The sequence below is a fragment of the Ochotona curzoniae genome, unplaced genomic scaffold (genome assembly GCF_017591425.1).
Source record: "Ochotona curzoniae isolate NIBS_2020 unplaced genomic scaffold, NIBS_Ocur_1.0 contig_3037, whole genome shotgun sequence".
NCBI lineage: Eukaryota > Metazoa > Chordata > Mammalia > Lagomorpha > Ochotonidae > Ochotona > Ochotona curzoniae.
Genome location: NW_024465699.1, coordinates 5,676,383 through 5,698,413, shown reverse-complemented (window position 1 = coordinate 5,698,413; position 22,031 = coordinate 5,676,383). Strand labels below are relative to the sequence as shown.

At 46.5% G+C, this 22,031-nt stretch overlaps 1 protein-coding gene across 1 annotated transcript; it reads left to right on the top strand.

The window, feature by feature from the left end:
• The first annotated feature begins 11,580 nt into the window (after positions 1-11,580).
• Positions 11,581-18,998, top strand: LOC121155703 (serine protease 40-like). The gene is made up of 4 exons (XM_040979163.1): positions 11,581-11,722; positions 16,215-16,454; positions 17,506-17,678; positions 18,672-18,998. The coding sequence occupies exons 1-4, from the start codon at positions 11,581-11,583 to the stop codon at positions 18,996-18,998; spliced, it is 882 nt and encodes a 293-aa protein (XP_040835097.1).
• The last annotated feature ends 3,033 nt before the right edge of the window (positions 18,999-22,031 follow it).

The window sequence follows — 22,031 nt, the reverse complement described above, 5'->3', positions numbered from 1 at the left end:
AAATCAACATAACAAAATTAAAACAAAAATACAAAAGATCAGTGAAATGAAGACCTGGTCATCTGAAAAATACAAAAAACTGATACATGATTGGTTCAATGAACCAAGAAAAGATGGATAAAACCCAAACCAGAGATGAAATCATTAATACCAGAGATGAAAAAAGACACCACCAAAATAAAAAGAATCATTAGGAATTACGAAAAACAGCTATGTGCCAACACATGGAAAAATCTAGAACATGTGTTTAAAGTTCTGGACATCTACAATCTACAAAAATGGAGTCATGAGACATACTAAACTGAAATAGACCAGTAATTGAGATGTGGGATTGATTTAAGAGATAAACACCCTTCCAACAGATAACTCCCAGGACTGGAATGCTTCACTGCTGAACTCCACAAAACTTTCAAAAAGAACTATTTCCAATTCTTCTCAAACTATTCAAAAACATCCAGAAGAGATTACATCTGCCCAAACTCCTTCTATGAGGCCCAGATCAGAATAATCCCCAAATCACAAAAAGATACTACAAACAAAGGAAACTACAGACCAGTCACCAGGATTGAATCAAGATGAAAAAGTGCTCAGCAAAATGCTAGCTACTAAATCCCAACAACAATCAGAAAGATCATTCACTCAGACCAAGTGGGACTTACCCCTATTTTGTGGGGATGATTCCACATATGCACATCAAAAAATGTGACGTATCACATGAACAAAGTCAAGAACAAAAGCCACATGATTCTCTTAATAGATGTAGAGAAAGTCTTTGATAAACTACAAAAGCCTTTCATGATAAAAACTTGAAGCAAATTGGGTGAAGAGGGGATATCCCTTAGCACAATGTACGACACGGGTGGTAAATGTCAGATTCATTTCCGTTAAGATCTGGAATCAAATAAGGATGCCTGATTTCACCACTGCTATCAATATGATTCTCAAAGTTATACCAGAGTCATCAGGCAAGAAAAAGTGCTCAAAGTGTTACAAATTGGAAAGGAGGAATCCAAATTATCCCTCTTTGCTAATGATGTGATCTTGCATACAGGGGAACCAAAAGACTTCACTAAGAAACTATTGGAACTCCTAAGAGAGTCTGGTAAAGCTGCACGATATAAAATCAACACACAACATTCAGTATTCTTTTTATACCCACACATGCCAGAGCCAAGAAAGTATTTGTAAGATCAGTCCCATTTACAATAGCAACAAAATATTTTAAGTCTTGAGCGACATTTAACTAAGGATATGAAAGATCTCTAAACAAAAAAAATGAAAACATTAAAGAAAGAACTAGAAAAAGATATTTAAAAATGGAAACATTGGTTATGTTTGTGGCTTGGAAGAAGTAGAATCATCAAAATGTCTGGACTACCAAAAATACTTGAAGGAGTCGGTGTGATCCCAGTCAAAATACCAACAACACTCTTCTCAGAACTGGAAGAAAACAAATGATGCTAAAGTTGTTAGGTGGCATGAGAAGCCCCAAATAGCTCAGGCAATCGTAAGCAACAAATACAAAGATGAAGGCATCACCATATCAGTCTTCAAAGTTTCCTACTGGGCAGTTATAATCAAAACAGCCTAATTCTGGCTTATGAAGGTCAATGGGACAGATTATAATCTCAGAAAGGAACTCACACGTCTATGGCCAAGTATTTTTGGACAAGATAGTTGAAGTCATTCCAGGGAGAAAGAGTGTCTTGAACAAATGGTACTGGGAAAATTTGACCTCTATGTGCAGAAGTATGAAACAAGACTCTAACTTGAAGGCTCCTATAAAATCAACTCAAATGATAACATCATTTAACAGAGGAAAATACAGCGAGATACAGGTATAAAGACTCTTGGAAGAAACCCCAAAAGCACAGGCAATTAAAACAAAAATAAGTACATGGGATGACATCAGACTTAGAAGCTTCTACACTGCAAAGGAAACTTGCAAAAAAGTGCAGAGACAACCAGCAGAACGGGTGGGAATATTTGCAAACAATGCAACTGATGGAAGATTTCTATGCTGAAGGAAAAAAACATTCATGAAACCCAACAATAATAAAACAAGTTCAGAAACAGGTACACTCCAGCAATGTCTTAGTGGCTAAATCATCACCCTGCATGGACCAGCGACCATGTGGGCACTGGTTCACACTCTAGCTGCTCCACTTCCAATTCAGCTCCCCGCTTGTGGCATCAAAAAACAGCAAAGGATGACCTACGACTTTGGGAACCTACATCCATGTGGGGGACCAGAAGGGAGCTCCTGGTTCTTGGCTTCTGATCAGCTCAGACCCAGCTGTTGTGGCCCCTTGGGAAGTGAACCAGCAGACTGAAGAATTTTTTCTCTGTTACACCATCTCTCTGTAAATCTGCCTTTCTAATAAACATAAATAAACCTCAAACAAAAGAAACATGAAAAGGACATGAACAAGCTTTTTTCAAAGGATGCAATATAAATGGCCAACAAGCATGTGAAAAATATTTAGGATAAATAGTCATCAGGGAAATTCAATTCCCTCATTGAAGTTTCATCTCACCCAGTTAGAATGGCTATAGCACAGAAATCAGAAAACAATATATGCTGGTGAGGATACAGGCAAAAAGGTACCCTGATCCACTGTTGATGGGAATATAAACTGGTGCAACAATTGTAGAAGACAGTAGACATTCCTCAGAAATCTGAAAACAGGTCTACCATATGACCCAGCCGTCCCACTCCTGGCAATATATCTGTATGGGATGGAATTAGCCTGCGAGGGAGTTATCTGTACCACTATGCTTATTGCAGCTCCATTCACAATAGCTAAGCTATGGAGTCCAACCCCTTGCCCATCAACTGATGACTGCAACACTACTCAGCCATGCAAAGAAGGAAATCTTGTCTTTCGCAACAAGATGGATGTGTCTTGGAGCCGTTACCCTTAGCAATATCAGCCAGTCTCAAAAAGACCAATATCATGTTTCTCTGATACGTGGCAGCCAAGAGAGAGCCAAAAATTATACATATATATACGTAGCCCCTTTGAGATATGATTGTTGCCTGTAGTCCCGTTTGTACTCCAGTGGAAATGTGGTCTTGTGTACTTTTCACTTGTAGCATAGAGTGCTTGCTGTAAATTAAGCCTATGAATGAAGATGGGTTGACTAACATTATGACTAAGTATTGTTGAAGAGACAGAAGGCAGGAAGTGGAGGGGCACATTGTGGAGAGCAGGGGAGTGTGAATGATCTTCTTGGAACTGAACCTCCTACGAAATGTATAAAATCCATTGTGTTAATATTAATAAAAATTTCTAACTTTGGAAAACATTTCCATTTATCTATTGAAATGTGACGTGCATGCCTGTGACACAGCCACTACATCCAGCAAGGCTTACCAATGTTGGGGGTAAAGGTTGGAGGTGGTATGTCCTCAGAGTGAGAGATGAAGGGCAAGATGTGACACAGGCACAGGCATCAGATGATGTGCATGGATGACATTCAGCTAGAGGGACCACTGGGGCCAAGGTGGGCACCAGCCCATTCTAGGACACCTGCAAAAGCACCATATCCCAGAGCAAGCCTCCAAGGATAAGGCTGGGACACCAGCCACCCCTGCTTTCCTACCACCTTTCCCAGCAGCTACTGGTCCCAAGGGGGGCAAAGATGTACCTTTGCAAGCAGTGAGCTGCAGAGAGTACCCAGCTGCTGGAGATGAGGGTGGCTCCACAGGTGTGCCCACCTCTGTAAACCAGGCTGGCTTGCCACGGCCACCGTTCTGGTCCTGCTGCCTGGCCACCAAAGATCTTCCCTGTGGCTTTGCTCCTCCCGCATTCTGTGGGGAACAGCAGGAACAATGAGGTGCCCACGTCCCAGATACCAGACCTGATTGTCCCCAAAAGTCTGCATCACGGTTCTTAGGAGTTCCCTTGGGCCCTGATCTCAGTTCCCAGGCTAAAGTGATACAGCCCTTGTGACAAAAATCCACCTGTGTAGCCAAGAGGCAGGAAGCACTCCAGCCTCAACTGTACGTATCCACAGTGTGGGTGCTCTGAGTCTCACTGTGTCCTGAGTGCATGGCAGGAGCTGAAGGCTCACAACAGGCACACCATCATGACTTGCTTTCACACCAGTATGCAGAACCCATGCTGATAAAGAGGAGGAGAGCAACTCCTAGTGAACCAGCAGAGAGAAATCTCAGGCTTTGGCCTGGGGTTTTACATCCAGGTAGGAAGCGCACTGAGGATTGGGGAGTGGAGGTTTGGGTTAAATGCTGTCAGGGTAAATCCGGGTACCCCCAGTGGTCTGCAGCCACCGACCTCTGACACTTCCTAGAGACGCACGGGGCTCTGCTGAGGTCCTCTTGGCTAATGTCGGGTCAGGTGGAGTACAGAGGGAGCGTGACATGAGAGTGTCTGGGGCCTGCCCCTCCACCCAAGCCTGCCCAGGTCGTGTCCACTCACCCTTAGCCAGGTTCTGGTTGTTCTGATTGGACGGCTGTGCGCTCAGTGATGGGAGGCGCAGGCAGAACAGGAGGAGGGCCAGTGCGCAGACCCCTTGCCGGTCTAGCCCTGAGTGCCCCCTCCCATTCCTTCCCATCCTGCCCTATGGCTTCTGTTGCCCGAGCGAGCGTCCAATGTGCTCGCGGTCAACAGTACGGTGCTTGGAAACCGCCTCTGCCTAGTGGTTGGTTGTTATGAGGCCCCGGGTGGAACAGGAGGAGGTCTTCAGCAATGGCAAGGCAAGTGTGCCAGGTGGCAACCATGGCCTCAAGGGGCTCCTGGCTCCAAGGACCCCAGATTGGGTAAGTGCAGAATTGGGGAAAATCTTTGCGGCAGCCGTGACATCGCCAAGGGATGTATAGCTGTCATCAGCTATGCCATACCCTTCAATCGTTTCCATTTGTTTCCGAGTTTCTTTTGATCTTACGGGCAACTGCCTGGTTATAAGCTTCAGCAGGTCATGTCACACCTTCATGGCAGTCGCGGGCTCGCAGCATCCTACACTCAACCGGGAACTGCTGTCCTCCCCTATACTGGTCCCTCCCACTGTTCGTTGAACTGGGCACTAGTTGGGTCACTAGCAGTGGGTATTTATCTTACCTACCCCAGCCTGGTCTCCAGCCTCCAATGGCCCCAGTCCTCCCCGCATCCAAAATGCGAGCCCACTGCCTGCTCCCCAGACTCTCCTCCTGTGTACTGCTGCCTCACCACCCCAAGCCCACATGTAGGGAGTCCATCTTCTCCGAGGTGCAGTCTTGGTGCCCTGAGTCTGGTATGGATGAGACTCCTGGCTGGGATCCTTTGTTCTTTAGCCCAGGTCTTCCCTGCGCATCAGTTACTGACATTCTTAATGAAGAGAGTGAAGATAAAGTGTTACTACTTCTTAACAGTCTTTATTTTTGTATGTTTAATACCTGTATATTAAAAGTTTTTTATTTTAATTTTTATTTTCATTGGAAAGGCAGATACACAAAGAGCAGAGACCGAAAGAGAGATCTTTCACCTGTTGGTCCACTCTCCCAGTGGGGGGGGCTCTACAATGGCTGGTACTCAGCTGACCCGAAGCCAGGAGCTAAGGATCTCCTCTGGGTCTCCCACGAAGGTGCAGGGTCCCAAGTCTTGGACCTTCCACTGCCCTCCCAGGCCACAAAGAAGGAGCTGGATAGGAAGAGGAACAGCTGGGACTGGACCCGATGCCCACATGGCATCCCAAGCATGCAAGGCAAGGATTTAACCACTAGGCCATCAAAGGGCCCTTAAAAACCTATTTTAAAAGTTTATTTGAGGGGCTGGTGATATGGCTTTTCAGGTTAAGCCGCCACATACAGTTCCAGCATCCTATATCGACACTATTGGAATCTCAACTGCTCCACTTCTAGTCCAGTCTAAGTGGGAAAGCAGTGGAAAAGCCCCTACATCCACATGGGAGCCCCAGATGAAGTTCCCAACTCCTGGATTCTGACTGGCTCAGTTCCACCTTTTGTGTCATCAGGGGAGTAAACCAGCAAATGGCAGATCTCTTTCATTTGTCCTTCTCTAACCCTGCTCTTCAAATAAATAAAATTTTTAAAACATATGAAGACAAAGGCAAGAGAATCAGAAAGAGAAGGACACACATACACTCACATGCAGTGGGAGCTTCCAACACAACTTCTTTTTTTTTTTTTAAGATTTTAAAAAATTTTAGTTTTGATGATGTTTACAAAGTTCATCAGGGTGGGAATAGTCAAGGGTTGGAGAGTGTGGGCAAGACCATTGTTTACAACACCCATTTAGATTTACTACTCATAGAAATATTTTATTATACGTCCTCCCCTTTCTCATTACTCTGAGTAATGGTAATGATCTATTATCTAAAAATTTCAGTCATCAACTGTTTATAATTTATGAGAAAGGGCTCATTCTTCTTTCTAATATCAACGTTTCTATCTGGCATCTATAATCCATGTTTCTAGGCAACCCACAAAAGGTTTCATTTAGAATCCTGTCTTCTTATATGCTGCTATACTGTCTGCTTAATCAATACTTGACAACGAAAATTATTTCTTCAACATGGAGAGTCATTCACTAAATGCTGGATTCATTATTCTCTTAGCTTTCCATTTCTTCTATAATAATCCACGTACAAGTACGTTTAACTCCTAAGGAAAAGTATTTTAAAAATTTTACTGGGTGAATTTTAAAATATTTATACATGACGTAAATCATAATAATAAACATCAGTTTCCATCAGGAAATAAAATGAAATAATTCACCAAGTTTATGAAAGCTGAATGTATTTATTATGTCATAAGATTTATTTTTAGTATAACCAAATATATCATATAAAAGATTAAAGGTTTCTCACAGATACAGTAAACATAGGATAAGTTGGTGCTTTAATTCCAAGAGGAAAAAGCTAATTTAATTTGTGCAAAAATAAAAAGGAAATTTACTGGATCATAAAAATCAAAAAGGACTATGCATCAAGTTTGGCTGGCTCCAGGAGATCAGTGGGATCACATTTCTGTCTCTCAAGTCCATTTTCCTATGAATTTGATTTGTCTTTAGGAAGGCTTTCCTCAGTGGGTGGCAAAAGACTATTGGACTTACTGAACCCTTGAAATCCTCAATCCCAGGGAAAAATCTTACTACTCATAAAATACCCAAGGGGTTTTATCAATTGGTCAGTGGAATAATTGACCTTTGGGTGACCAATCCACTGTTTTTCTGAATTAAGTTTCATTATAATCACATGTATGTATTGAGGATGGCAAAGATAGGGATAAAGAACAGATCAAGAAGAAATGTCTCCAACTCTGTCTATTCCACATAACGGATGTTTACGAAAATTGGGTTTCTCTATATGTACTACATTCATAGAATCACTAACTAAAAACAATTCACTGATCCTACATAAAATGGAGGGGTGACTAAGTATTTTCTTTCCTTCGTTCATTATAATCAGATGATTTCTCTATTATGAAGTTTCTCATGCCATCTAAGAGCTGAAGCACAAATAAAAAATTTCCCAAAGTTATTACATTTATAGGGTTTTTCTCCAGCATGAATTCTCTGGCATAGCCTAAGAGACAACATTCAATGGAAAGCTTTCCCACATTCATTACATTCATAGAGTTTCTCTCCAGTATGAACTCTGTGGTGCAGATTAAGACATGAGCCACAGTTGAAGGCTTTCCCACATTCATTGAATTCACAGGGTTTCCTCTTCTGCATGACTTCTCTTATGGTGAATAAGAACTAAAGCATCGTTGAAGGCTTTCCCACTTTTAGTGCAATCAGCTGGTCTCTCTCCAGCATGAATGCTGCAGTGTCAGTTCTGAGTCAGTTCTAAAAGGGTTCCACATTTATTAGGACATTTTTCCTGTATGAATTTTTTTGATGTTGATTAAGGTGTGAGGCAGAGCCAAAAGTCTTCCAAGATTCACAGCATTTGAAGGGCTTCTTGCCTGTGTGAATTATTCGATGCAGAGTAAGAGCTAGGCGTCTACTGAAGGTTTTTCCACATTGATTACACTGACAGGGTTTTTCTCTGATGTGAATTCTCATATGTTCAACCAGGAAGGCATAACAACTAAATGCCTTTCCACATTCATTACATGCAGAGGGTTTCTCCCTGTGTGGATTCTCTGACCTTGAGCAAGGTGCCCTCACAACTTCTTAAGAGAAGTTATGTAACTTATAGCATCCATCAACAGCAAAGTCATCACCAAACCTCAAGGAAACAGCACTTCTTAGCACTATGAAGATTAGAATCAAAAGGAAGGAAAGAAAGAAAAATAATGTGGGTTGGGGGGGGGATTGAAATGGGAATCCTAAAAAATGTAAACAGACCATTCAAAAATTTAACAGGGTTAAATTTTCAAATTTTAAAAATAACAAAGAATATTGCAGCTTCTGAAAAAAAATCATGCTTCCTCTAGAAATTACATGCACAATTTCAAAGAGATCAGGAATTTTTCTTCCACAGGTAGACATAGGAAACTGGAAGAAGGCTCAGGAAAAGAGTTTGCACATGCATTTTCACAGTGAAATTTTCTTAATAGCCAGGAAGAGGAAGTCACTCAAGTGGTTGGAATGCACAAATGGCTACCGAACAGGTGGTAACAATGGCGTATATGTTCTTTTAAAAATCTGTATTTATTTATTGGTTTGTTTCTGTGTTTGAAATGCAAAGTTACAGAGAGGCAGAAAAGCAAAGGCAGATAGAGAGAGAGGTATTTGATGAACTGGTTCACTCCCCAAATGACCACAACTCCTGGGACTGGTCCAGGATTATGTCATCAGCCTGCAGTATCTCTGGATCCTCTATGTGTGTTCAGGAGCCCAGACACATAAGACGTCCCTGAAGCTTTCCCAGGTCCATCAGCAGGAAGCTGGATAGCAAGTGGAGCAGCTGGGACATGAACAGCAGTCAATCTGAAATGTCAGCGTTGCAGTCAGTGGCTTAACTCACTATGCCCACACACTGGCCATATATTGTCTTCTAAAAGAGTAAAAGTCTGTGACATGCCAGTGCGTGGCTCAGCATTAAAGGTGGTATGCTAAGTGAAACAGCCAGCCTCCAATAGACACAATTCTGTCTCCATGGTGTGTGAGCCAGGGGGGGCAGAAAGGAGGTCAGGGAGTTCATGTAGCCTGCGCATCAAATGTCAGTGTGGGAGGAGAACATTCCAGAGCTATGTGGTGGTGGTATACAGCACTCTATACAGCTGTACAGCAATGGAAGGTGCTGATACTGTTGCCCATAAAAAAAACCCTGAGTTATGGCTAAATGGCAACTTGACACTATGCACCTTTTACCTCAATTTCCATGAAAGCTTGAAAGAGTAATTTTCACATTTTCCATGTGGCCCTTGGTGTAGAACGAGAATGTTGTAGGGATGCTGGATTGAGTGGACAGAACATGGTGGGTTTGGAAGTCTGAGGAGCCAGGGAGATGCAGCAGAATCTGAGTGCCATTGGGTGGGGAGTGGGCTGGGACACACTAGCCAGGTGTGGCTGATGACCAAGGCAGCCTCACCTGAAGACAGTGCAGGACAACTGGCCCTGGGGAATGGCACAGGGAGAATGGGACTTTGGGTCAGCTGTGTGCAGGCACTCTTCTGTCCATCACCTGATGATGGGGAGGTGGTGAGGATGGTGCTGATGTGGGTGATGCTGATGATGAAGAGGGTCATGCTGATGACAGTAAGGATGATGATGACTGTGGTAATGAGGATGGCGATGTTCACCATGTTGGTTATTTTGAAATGGCTGATGATGCTGACACTGAAGGTGACAGTGATGATCCCAATGATGACTAAGGACTAAAGTTTGTGTGAAATGCTGTTGGTGGCAGATAGTGATGATGGTGTGCAGCAGATGGTGAGAATGCTGGTAGTAGTGGTGTGGAAGACTGTGTTGGGAGTGATGATGAAGATGCTGACAGGGAGGGAAATTTGACATGGTGATTGTGATGACAGTGAAACAGAGGAGAACAATGCTGACAGGAGGACGGGATTTTGATGATGGTGTTGAGCTAGTGATGGTGATGAGGAAGTTGAAGGGGAGGATGATGATGATGGTGGTGAAGAATGTGATGCATCAAACAAGGTGATAAGTGAGTGAGCATTCATCATCATCATCATTATCACCACCATCATCATCTTCATGGTTAGCTCTTCCTCCCTACCATCAATCAATGTCATTTTCTCATTTGCTATAATCAAATTCTTCAACATCTCCTCACATTTTTTAAGATTGCCCATTTCAATGCCTCAAGAAAGTACTTTCTTTTTGGTTTTTCTACCTATTTTTCTCTAACCATCCCAGAGCAGAGAAGTCCTATCTCTTTGTGGTACTATGATCATTTTCCTACTGATGAATTATATAGCTAGTAATAGTGGCTTCCTAAGAGTTAGTGCCTTAGAAGGTCTCTCTCTGTTTCACTGACTGTTAAAGAGTTAGGGTTAGGGAGAAAGAGTAAGAGAGAAATTTTCCATCTACTGGTTCACAACCTAAATGAATGCAAGAGTCAATCAGAAGTTTTGGCCAAGGATTTTTTCTATGTCTTCCACATGGTATTTGGGTTTCCACACTGCTTTCCCAGCCATGTAAGAAGGAGCTGGACTGGAAGTGGAGCAGCTGAGATTCCAACAGAAATCCATATGTATGTTCGCAGTTTAGATGCTGGCTTCACCTGTTATGCAACTTGAGAGTCGATCAAATTTCTTTGAAAGAAAAATAGCTTTAAAATACAAATGAAGACTGCTAAGAAGCAGTAACACTTTCTCTCTCTGTTCCCTTCTTTGAGAATGTCAGTAACTGAATTGCACAGAAGAGCTAGACTCAGGATCAAGGAATCCCAGCCAGGAGGCTCATCCACACCAGATTCAGGGCACCAACAACACAAGACTGTAACATGTAGAAGGAGAACTACCCACATGTGGGATTGGGGTGGTGAGGCAGCACTACAATAGGAGGAATGGAGTCTGGGATTCCACCCATGGAGCACACATTGTGAATGTGGGAAGGACCTGAGCCATTGGAGGCTGGATGGTGGCTGGGATGAGCAGGATTGGGTCCACTGCCTATGAGCCATACAGTGCTTTGGAGTCTGAGAGGAGCCCGTATGGAGGACAATTCCTTGTTGATGGTGGAATACTGGACAGACTGGGTGAGCCATAGGGTGTCTGACAAGACCCTGCTGCAGCTGGGGATCAGGCAGATGCCCATGAGGCTATAGGGGTCATGGAAATAAACGGAAAGAATTGGCTCAATGATATGACATCAGCATCAGCTGACTGCGGCTGTACATCCCTAGATATCCATCATTTTTTGCACAATCCCTCTAATTTTCCTCCAGACAGCAACCTGGGCTCCTTGAAACAAGATGCCCCTGAGGTCATTCTGCTGTCTTGGGCCTGGGGGCAACCTAACTCTCCTCCGGGGAGCAGAGTGCCCTAGCACACTTGCCTCACCATGGCTGGGGTTTTCTGTAGCTTCTACTAGCGTTCGGGAATAACCACCAACCAGACAGAGGCGGTTTCTCCGTGACGCGCTGTTGACCGCGAGCACACTGGGCGTTTCATTGGGCCAGGAGAAGCCATCGGACAGGATGGGAGGCAGCAGGAGGGGGCGCTCAGGGCTAGGCCGGCAAGGGGCCTGCGCACTGGCCGCCCTCCTGCTCTGGCTGCGCCTCCCACCGCTGAGCGCCCAACCCAAGCCGTCCAACAAGAACAATCAGAACTTGGCTGCGGGTAAGTGGGCAACAGCACATGAATGCCAGGGGAGGAGTGTCGGCCCTGGACCTCTGCTCCTCCCACTTCCACCTCCTCCTCCCCCTCACCTGGTACATTAACCAGGACAGCCTCAGCAGGACCATGTGTGTCTCCAAGAGCCCTCAGAGGTGGATGGCTGAAGGCCAGCTGTCGGGACCCAGATATTGCCCAGATCCCCTGTACCCCAAACCTCCTCTCCCCTCCCACAACCTGAGATCCCTTCCCACTGGGTCTGGAAACTCAAGCCAAAGGCTGAATTTCTCTCTCTGCTACTGACAGGGACCCTCACTTCCTCTTCACCTGCATGGTTCCTGCATACAGCTGATGGATGGGGTCACAGTGGTGTCCCTGCTGTCAGCCCTCAGCTCCTGCCATGCTCTCAGGGCACAGGGAGGCTGGCCCTGGCCACCTGGTGGTGGACCTCTGCAGGGTGGAGCTGGTGTGCTCCCCTGTGCACGTGAGCTCTGTCATTTCAGCTTTGGGAACAGAGACCGGGTCTGGAGGGAGCTCATTGCTGATGTTGTCCCCACAGTATGCGGGAGGAGCAGAGTCACAGGGAAGATTTTTGGTGGCCAGGCAGCAGGACCAGAACGGTGGCCGTGGCAAGCCAGCCTGTTTTACAGCAAGCAGCACATCTGCGGAGCCACCCTCATCTCCAACAACTGGGTACTCTCTGCAGCTCACTGTTTCCAAAGGTACATCTTTGCCCCCCTTGGGACCAGTAGCTGCTAGGAAAGGTGGTAGGAAAGCAGGGGTGGCTGGTGTCCCAGCCTTGTCCTTGGAGGCTTGCTCTGGGATATGGTGCTTTTGCGCGTGTCTTAGTATGGGCTGGTGCCCACCTTGGCCCCAGTGGTCCCTCTAGCTGAATGTCATCCATGTACATCATCTGATGCCCATGTCTGTGTCACATTTTGTCCCCCCTCACTCTCTGAGGGCACACCGCCCCAATCTTCTCCTCTCATACTGAACTTACTTAGTTGTAATGACAGACATGCCCATCAGATTGAAACAGCTAAATGGAAACATTCTCCAAATCTTGAATTTTTTATTATACATAGAGAACAGATTTTATGTTTAGTACACCCAGTTCCTAGAATACAATTGCAGTTCTCTTATTCCCCTGCTCCACCGACACTCTTCCCTCCCTTCCTTGTCTTGCCTCTCTCCCATGTCTTCCACAGTATTTGTACCATCACAATAATCCATTCTATATCTGTGGGCTTAAGTGGCCACTACTCACAATATCAACAACTTCAATAGTCAGAAGACAGGCCAGACTTGATAGTTCAACTGGATAAATCCTCCACCTCCAAGTACCATTATCCCATACAGGCACCGGTTCATGTCCTGGCTGCTCCACTTCCCATCCAGCTCCCTGCTTGTGACCTGGGAAAGCAGTAGAGGATGGCCCAAAGCCTGGGGACCCTGCACCCACATGGGAGACCCAGAAGAAACAAATGGCTACCAGCAGCACAGCCTCTGCCATCGTGGCCACTTGGCAAGTGAAGCAGTGGATTGAACACCTTTCTCTCTATCTCTCCTCTTTTGTCAATTCCAATATGAATAAATAAATATTTAAAAAGAAGATTACAAAATCACACCTCCACTGGAGTGTGTTAACCACAGGAGTATTTTACCCAAAGGCTAAAAATGACAATCATATCCCAAAGGGACTGTTCATTGTTACACATTTTTGTGTGTGTGTGTTCTCTAGTACGATACATGTCAGAGGAAGCTTATAATCTTTTTGTTTTCTGGCTTATTTCAGTAAGTCCCAGCTACGTTTATTTTGCTGAAAGAGAGGTGCTAAAATGCCCCATTATTACCACATTGGAATCTGTGTCTTCTTTTAGATCCACTACAGTTGTTTTAAAAAGCAAGTTCCCAGGCCTTGGAACCACATACATTCCCTGTAGTCACATCTCTGATGTAACATTGGTTTCTTTCAATAGTTTCTGTGTTAAAGTCTACTTTGAGTGATTATAATGTGATTATATCTGCTCAGCTTTGCTTTCTGTTGGCATGATGCCTTTTTCCATCGTAACACATTCACTGTGTGTCGTTGTTACTGTTTTGTGTTTCTTCTAGGCGGAAAATAGATGCGCCTTATTTTCTATCCTTTTAGCCAGTCTGTATTCATTGAAGAATTTAGATTTACACCCACTCTTATGATTGGTAAGTAACGCCTCAATTCGACCATTCTTCCTTACATATTCCTGTTGTTGGTTTGGGTTTCCTTTGTCCTTTGACTAGGAGGTTTTCTGCCTCCACCTGCTTTCATACTGATGATCAATCTCTGTGTGTAGCGCATCCTTAGGCAGCACTCCTAAGGCTGGATAAGTGCTGAGAAATTCGATTTCTGTTTATTTTGGAAGGCATTTGGTTCACCATCATTGACAGTAAATTTGTGTTGCTAGGTACCATACTCTGGATCGACAGCATCTTTCCCTTAGGACTTGAACTGTCCATTGTCTGCTAGCCTGTAGGGTTTCTGATGAGAAATCAGCTGTCATTCTAACTGGGGATCCACTGAAGATAATCTGGTGTTTCTTACATAGGTACTTCTATTGTGTTTTTCCTTTATCTTTTATCTTTGTGTTTTACCTTTGAAAGTGGTGAAGATTGTGTCTGATGTTTATTAGTAGTTTTACATGCTTTCTGTACTTGGATGTTCCTTCATTTCTCCATTTCTGTTACCGTTTCTCTGAAGACAACTTCTAATCCACTCATTTTATGGATTTTCAGGAATATTGTTTGTACTTCGTAAATGATCTCAAACACCACTTTTAGTTTTTCTAATTTTCCTTGTTTATTTTTTTTTCCTGGCAGTGATAATTCCAAAGATTTCTCTTCTCTCTTATGGATTCATCCTTCTGCATCACCAAATCAATCCTGAGGTGTTTCAGTGTATGTTCTTTTTGGCATGCCGAATTCTTCATTACTAATGTTTCAGGTTTTCTCTGCAGTATCTTGATCTCTTGGCAATATTTTTCATCCACATCATGGGCAGATTTCATTATCTCATTGATCTGTTTCTATGTGTGTTTGGTTAATCTTTTAGACGTTTTAGAATGCCTTTTTAGGCATTTCATCAATCTCTTCTTTCTATTCTAATTTTGAAGTGTTTTTGGATTTCTTTGGGGAAGCTGTGTTGTCTTTCCTTATTTCTTATATTTCTGTATTTATTTTTAGGCACTTCTAGATGCACTTGGCAGTTTTCTCCTCTAGGGCTTTTATTTCAAAATGTGCCTCTGTGGCTTAGTTAAATGTCTTCTCCTTCAACAGGTGTTCAAATGTGTGTGTTGAAGATCGCGTGATGGGTCAGGGAGCTGTAGCCAGTGCTTAGGGCTAGGATGACAGTCCAGGATGATGCCCTCGTTGGGGGTGGAAGATCTATGATGCGGGCTGGGGGAGGGTATGGCCACATCTGCTCACCCACCCCTTCTGACAACGGCCACATCAGAGATTTCCTGGTTCTCTGCTCACCTGAGCAGCTGCAGGATCTTTCTGATACTTCCTTAGAATTGCTTATGTAGGAACACCTCTGGGCACTGTGACAGCCAAGGACACACTGAGGGTCAAAGACAATGGCATGTATCCTGGTGGGACACATGGCTATGAGACCGGTTCCGTGTTTGCATGGGTCCTTAGCTCCCTGTGTCCCCAGAATGGGAAATCTGCCAACTTTCAATAGAGGAGAAAACAATATCAAGCATGTGTGACTTTCAGACATCGAGCTGGTGCCATAAATTTACTCAGCACCCACCCATGCCTGGCACCATGGAATGCAAACTATGGGGGACAGAGAGAAATAAGATGCTTGGTGAAACTTCTCATCCAACAAGCAAAGCAGCAAACACTGATAGCATGACCTGGGGGATACCAGGAGTCCTAGCACTGCCTAGGCTTAAGCTGGAGAGGCACTGGGGAACTGTATCTAGGCACTGGAGCCCAAGTGAGGGACATGTGGACTGGACAGTGGCTCGGGTCCCAGAGACAAAATGACCTCATGTCCATACTTCCCTCCATTTGCCCACAAGAACTCGAGGAGTGCCTGTGCCCAGTGGAAAGCACCTTGGTAGCAGAGGATGAGATTCAGGGAAGAGGGAGCAGGGCCACGGTGGCCTCTGTGGGATTTCAGTCTGCTCATAGCTGGGAATGAGCTGAGTCTCTGTCATTCCAGGATGAAGGATACAGTTCACCTACACTGCCCCTTATAAGTTTCTTTCTGGCAACAAGAATGCCTGTGGCTGTTGTCTGGGACTTACAGGGAGAGGCAGCATAGAGAAAATATCCCTCCCAGGACACATGTCCAGTCTGGGGAAGGAGAAAACTGACAGATACCCTGTCCTTCAGGCCAAGCCCGGGTGGGAGGGCAGGCTGACGATAAAGGTATGGGGTGGCATGCAGGACTGAGAGGATCACCCCACGGACAGGTCCAGGAGCCCATCAGACTACCGCATCCTGCTAGGGTACAATCAGCTCAGCCACCCCACCAAGTTCAGCCGGCAGATGACAGTCCACAAGGTCATCGTCCATGAAGATTACAACAGGAAGTACCGCTTCGGGAGTGATCTCACCCTGCTACAACTGGATGTCCCAGTGGATTTCAACTCTCATGTCCGGCCAGCCTGCCTGCCAGATAACGCAACAGTGTTGCCCTTGAATAGCTCGTGCTGGATAAGTGGCTGGGGAATGCTCACTGAGGATGGTGAGTTCTTAGAGGTAGACAGCAAGGCAAAGAGGGAGGGTGGTCTGCATGGAGAGAGGAATATCACACTAGAACAAATACGAGTGACGTGGTGTAATACCATTGTGACCAAATAAGATTAGTAGGTGATATTGGCATGATCAGGAGGCTCATACGCTGGCAGAAGATCTTGGTGACCAATTGTGAAGCAGGATTTCTTTAATGCTTAGGCCAGCATTAATATCCCTGCTCCTCACCCCCAGTGTCAGTCACACCGCCCAGGCACTGGCACAGCTGAGAGGAGTGTCCCTCTCAGCTGTGCTCCAAGAACAGGGCCAAGAGGATTGTCCAAGGCAGCTCCAAGTGTAGAGTCACAGCTCCAAGTCGGGTCAGGGTTGGAGAAGACATCAGGGCAGGGAGCAGCTGATTTTCAATAGCCCTTCAGCATCCGTTGCTGGAGTCTAATGAGTATGAGCCCACACACAGCAAGCACTGCACAGGAGGGAATCATCTTGTCACCCTGTGCTGCCCCACGTGGACCCAGGAAGAACCTGTGGGTGGCTTCTGGAATCAGAGTCCATGTGTCCAGAAGCCACCCATTCCTAAACAGGGCCATTTACAGCTGTCATCTGGTAAACCCACATGGCCCCTGTCAACTCTGCCAGTACTACAGCCAGCCCAGGTCACCCAGCATCCATCGCTTCTTGTGCCAGTTCTGAGCACACTCAGCCAGCACAGGGGTTACTGGGAGCTCAGGGAAGCCCTACGGTTGTTTCTTTCTGTGCAAAGGATGAACCAACCCCACACCCTGCCTGCCCTGGGCCTGTAATGCTTGTACCTCCTCTTTCTCACCACCACAAATCCCATGCCCAGGTGGGCAACCTGGTCTGCATCCCCATTCCTCCCATGGCATGCCCTGCACCCTGGGACCCCCATTGTCTCTCCTGGGCTCAGCAAATCTCAGAGATGCAGTCTCCAGCCCTGTGTACTGATGTTGGTACCCTTCACTGAGAAGCACATGCTAGAGGGGAGGGGCGGCTCCAGCTGCTCACATCTGTGTCTCCTCCTGCAGTTTTTCTGCCTGCGCCCTTCCAGCTGCAGGAGGCCAAGGTCAGCCTCATAGATAGTGACAGCTGCAGCAGGTTTTTCATACCCCCTATCGGCACGCCACCAGAACAGGTTGTGACTTTACAGGAAGACATGATATGTGCTGGAGACACCTGGGTGGAGAAGTCCATCTGTCGAGTAAGTGCCACAGTCCTGCATCAGCTACCCTCTGTCCCGTGTGTGTGTGTGTGTGTGTGTGTGTGTGTGTGTGTGTGTGTGTTCTCTGGACACTGCCTGAACCCCGACTTCCTCTTCCTCAGACCAGCCCAGACCTTTTCTTACCAACTTCCCTACACCATTTTGGTCCAGGCCATTAGCATCTTGTGTCACCTAGTGTACAGTGATTTCCATTGGCATCATGGTGACGCTGGCTCAGCAGTTCCATTTTCCAAGCAGCTCTTCACCTTGATTTTGCAAATTGACATACCATCAATCCGTACATTTTTGCTTTTTTGGAGGGGGTTGAAGGGTAGGGATTGGAATATCACTCCCGCTGGCTCAAGCCACACTCAGAGCATGGCTGGAACTTCTTGCGCCTAACCTTCATATTGAGATGGGGTCTTTCATGGTGGTAGCGGACCCCTACCACCTTCTGCTCAGCCATGTATGAGGACCCATACCTCAACACATCTACCACCCCAAGGAAGTTTCTAAAGAAGCTCAACCAAGGAGTTGAGGAGACACTGGAGACCTTATGTCAGTAGTAAAGGCACAGGCTGGGGACAGTGCTGGGCTGTGGACTTGGTACAAAACCACAAGCTGTGCTCCCAGCTGACCAGCCTGCTTGTCATGGCATGGAACTCAAGGCTGTGCCTTCTTCCTCGGGGGTTAAGAGTTGTCAGGAGGTGGAGGGCAGCTGTCCTACTCCCTAGGAATCCCCTGTGTATTTTTGTGGGTTCCAGCAGTCTGTGGACCAAGGCTCTGGTGCCAGTTCCTCTCTGCATTCTCCTGTGGTCCCTGCACATGTGATCTCTGACATTGCTCCCTGTGTTCCTGACATTGTCTCACACAGAGAAAGGAGATGCCTGGCTGCCTTGTTGTTCGCTTATGCATGCAAGGCAGGAAAAGAGCCCCTCCTGCCCCATCCACATCCTTAATAACTTGTCTATTCCCTCTTGTCTATTCCCCCAGGGAGACTCTGGGGGCCCCTTGGTCTGTTTCCTGAAAGGCGCCTGGCACTTGGTGGGAGTGACCAGCTGGAGCTGGGACTGCCGCAGTCCCATCGGTCCCAGTGTCTTCGCCAGTACTACCTACTATGCCAACTGGATCAAGGAGAAGCAGCGGGTAAACCCCGCCCCAAATCCCTCCAAAGCCCCTCCTGAGGAGAAGCCCCCTGTCATAATCAACATACCTATTCCTGACGTGGTTGATGCGGGTGCAGTGTACAGGCCCAGGGTCTTCCTGGTGCTGCTGTCATCTGCCACTCTGCTGCTGCCGATTCTCCTCCAGAGCCAGTGACAGGCTGGCTCCACCTCTCCAGAAGCCTCTGCCCTGATCCCTGTGCTTGCACATCCGGCTCCATCTCTGGGTCTTCCTGTCCATAAGAAGTAAACTCACTCAAGAAACTTCTCACCTCTGTGTCACAGCCCCCAAGTCCCTGGCATGTGCTGCTCTCTGCCTTGGCTCTGTACCATGTCCCAAGCTGAGCTGGAACTGGAGCTGGCCATGCTGTAGTGCCCAGGTGGCAGTATGCCATCTTGCACCCTGTGTTTTCTACCATATCTTAAGTCCCTGGTTCTGCACCTGCCATGGGTGATGATGGCACAAACATGATCCTCCACAGGGGTGGCAGGCTGGACAGTCTGAGAAGAGCCACAGCGTAGAATGCAACTCATGGATGGATACCTGCATGCATGGACTCATGTGTCCTTGGACTTCCGCATCTCAGGGCTGGGCTGCAGCCCCAGGGTGTGAATGCCTGAGGCACACTTGCCCCTACAGCCTACGTTGGGCAGTCACTGGCCTCTCCAGAAGGGTGCCCATACCTGCCTGACTGGCTCCCAGCAGGAGGACAATGAGCATCCCACACATGGGACCAAGTTGTCGAGCACTCTGAAGTGGCCACACATTCTGAACTGACTAAAGTGGGTCTCTGTGGGGAAAGGAGGAGCTTCCATTCTTCTTGGGGGCAGGATCCTGGCAGACCAAATCTATCAGGAACAAAGAAGGGGAGCAAAATGAGAGAGTAAAGGTCAGGCTCCCAGGCACTGGGACATCCAGCTTGGTGTATGGTACAATGGCGGGGAGCACTGGAGTACTGGCACATTCTTGGGAGTGGGGTAGGGGTGGGGCTCAGCCTCAGGTGAGCAGGCTGTGATTAAGTCCCACCTTCCTCTCTGTGATCCTCTTTCCTCCTCGGTGAAATAGGAATCAATTCATAGCTACCTGGTAAGAATGCTGCAGGGAGCACTTTGTCCAATACACAGCAGGAGGGGAGCACACATTTTACACCTTTAGATCTGCCACTCATTCCGTGCCTTCCAGCTCTTCTGCCAATGGGCTGCCTGGTGCTGTTCCAAGCCTGAGGCCAACAGTATTTCTAAGATGTGAAAGGAAGCACAGGCTTAAGAAAGACCTTGCCTCATGGCACCTCTTGTACCTTATGAACTGTCATTAACCGGATGAAATTGCAGGATTCCTGAATTCGTTGTACTCTAGCTGGGTATTGGGACCTGTGGATGGTCTACTCTTCTGAGTTCTGGGATTGCCCTGCCTGCTCCCTACCTGGTCTGCCCTTCATACATCCAGTGCTCGGCCCCCAAGTCCGGTGTCAGTCTCCTCCTTCCTCAAATTGGACATGTGTGCTAAGAAAAGTATTTCCTTCATGTCTTCTTTTCCACAAAGCACCGGATGAACACCCCAGGCATTCTTGGTGTCAGAAAGAAACATTTGTGTTTGAGGGGTGGCAGGTGTAGGACTGGGAGAGGCCAAGACTCAGCTTGTCCCCAGCTCTGAGCAGACTTGAAGCCCCCTCTTCCCGGGATCTCATTCACCCTCTACTCCCAGGCTTGTACCCACCTGGGCACAGACACTCTTCAGGCTCTTGTGGAGCAAATGAAGAGTGTATGGACATGAGATTTTCTTGACTCTGGGATTCAAGCCACTATCTAGCTCATGTGTCCCTCACTTGGGCTGCATATGCCTGGATGGAGTTAGCCCAGTGCTTTCCCAGCTTAAGACTAGGATGTACTGTAACTCCTGGCATCTCCCATGTCATGCCCACATAGTTCAGTGAGATAGTGGGGCTTGGAAATTTCTTTCCAAACTAGACACAAGTCTCAAGGAGCATCGTGTGTCTCCATGTCCCACATGGTTGGCAGTCCAATGGTCAGGCGAGTGCTGAATAAATGCATGGCCCTCTGTTGGTGTCAAAATGCCAGTCCTGCCCAAAGCTGGCTTCTTGTATTGGAGTTTGACCATCCTCCTACTCTGGGTACACAGGGAGCACAGGACACCTGTGAGGAGTGGGCTGCTCTTGTCACCTTCAACTTTCAGTCTAACCTAAAAGCTCCATGGCAGCTAGGGTGCTTCTCAAACATCGGGCAGCCATGGTAGGTGCCTGTGAAGGTACAGGTGCAATCAGCTATGCCATCTCTTTGAATCCTTTCCATTTGTTTTCCAGCTTGCTAGTTTTAGCAGATTCATACTTTACTCCTGTGTGGCCCTTTCAGGCCGTGAAGTATCCCATACTCACCCAGGGACTGCCTTGCTCTGTGCAGGTCCCTCTGCTCCTTAGGGAACAAAGCACTCACTGGCCGACCTGCAGTGGGCCTAAACCATGCCCACTCCAGCCACCATCCATTCTCCAATGGCTCAGGTCCTTCCCACATCCATAATGTGTGCTCCAAGCCAGGTTTCTAGACTCTCTTCCCGTTGTAGTGCTGCCTCACCACCCCAATCCCACATGTGGGTAGTTCACCTTCTACATGTTGCAGTCTTGTGTTCTTGGTGCCCTGAATCTGGTGTGGATGAGACTCCTGGCTGGGATTCCTTGATCCTGAGTCTAACTCTTCTGCGCAATTCAGTTACTGACATTCTCAAAGAAGGGAACAGAGAGAGAAAGTGTTACTGCTTCTTAGCAGTCTTCATTTGTATTTTAAAGCTATTTTTCTTTCAAAGAAATTTGATCGACTCTCAAGTTGCATAACAGGTGAAGCCAGCATCTAAACTGCGAACATACATATGGATTTCTGTTGGAATCTCAGCTGCTCCACTTCCAGTCCAGCTCCTTCTTACATGGCTGGGAAAGCAGTGTGGAAACCCAAATACCATGTGGAAGACACAGAAGAAATCCTTGGCCAAAACTTCTGATTGACTCTTGAGGAGATGTTGAAGAATTTGATTATAGCAAATGAGAAAATGACATTGATTGACGGTGGGGAGGAAGAGCTAACCATGAAGATGATGATGGTGGTGATAATGATGATGATGATGAATGCTCACTCACTTATCACCTTGTTTGATGCATCACATTCTTCACCACCATCATCA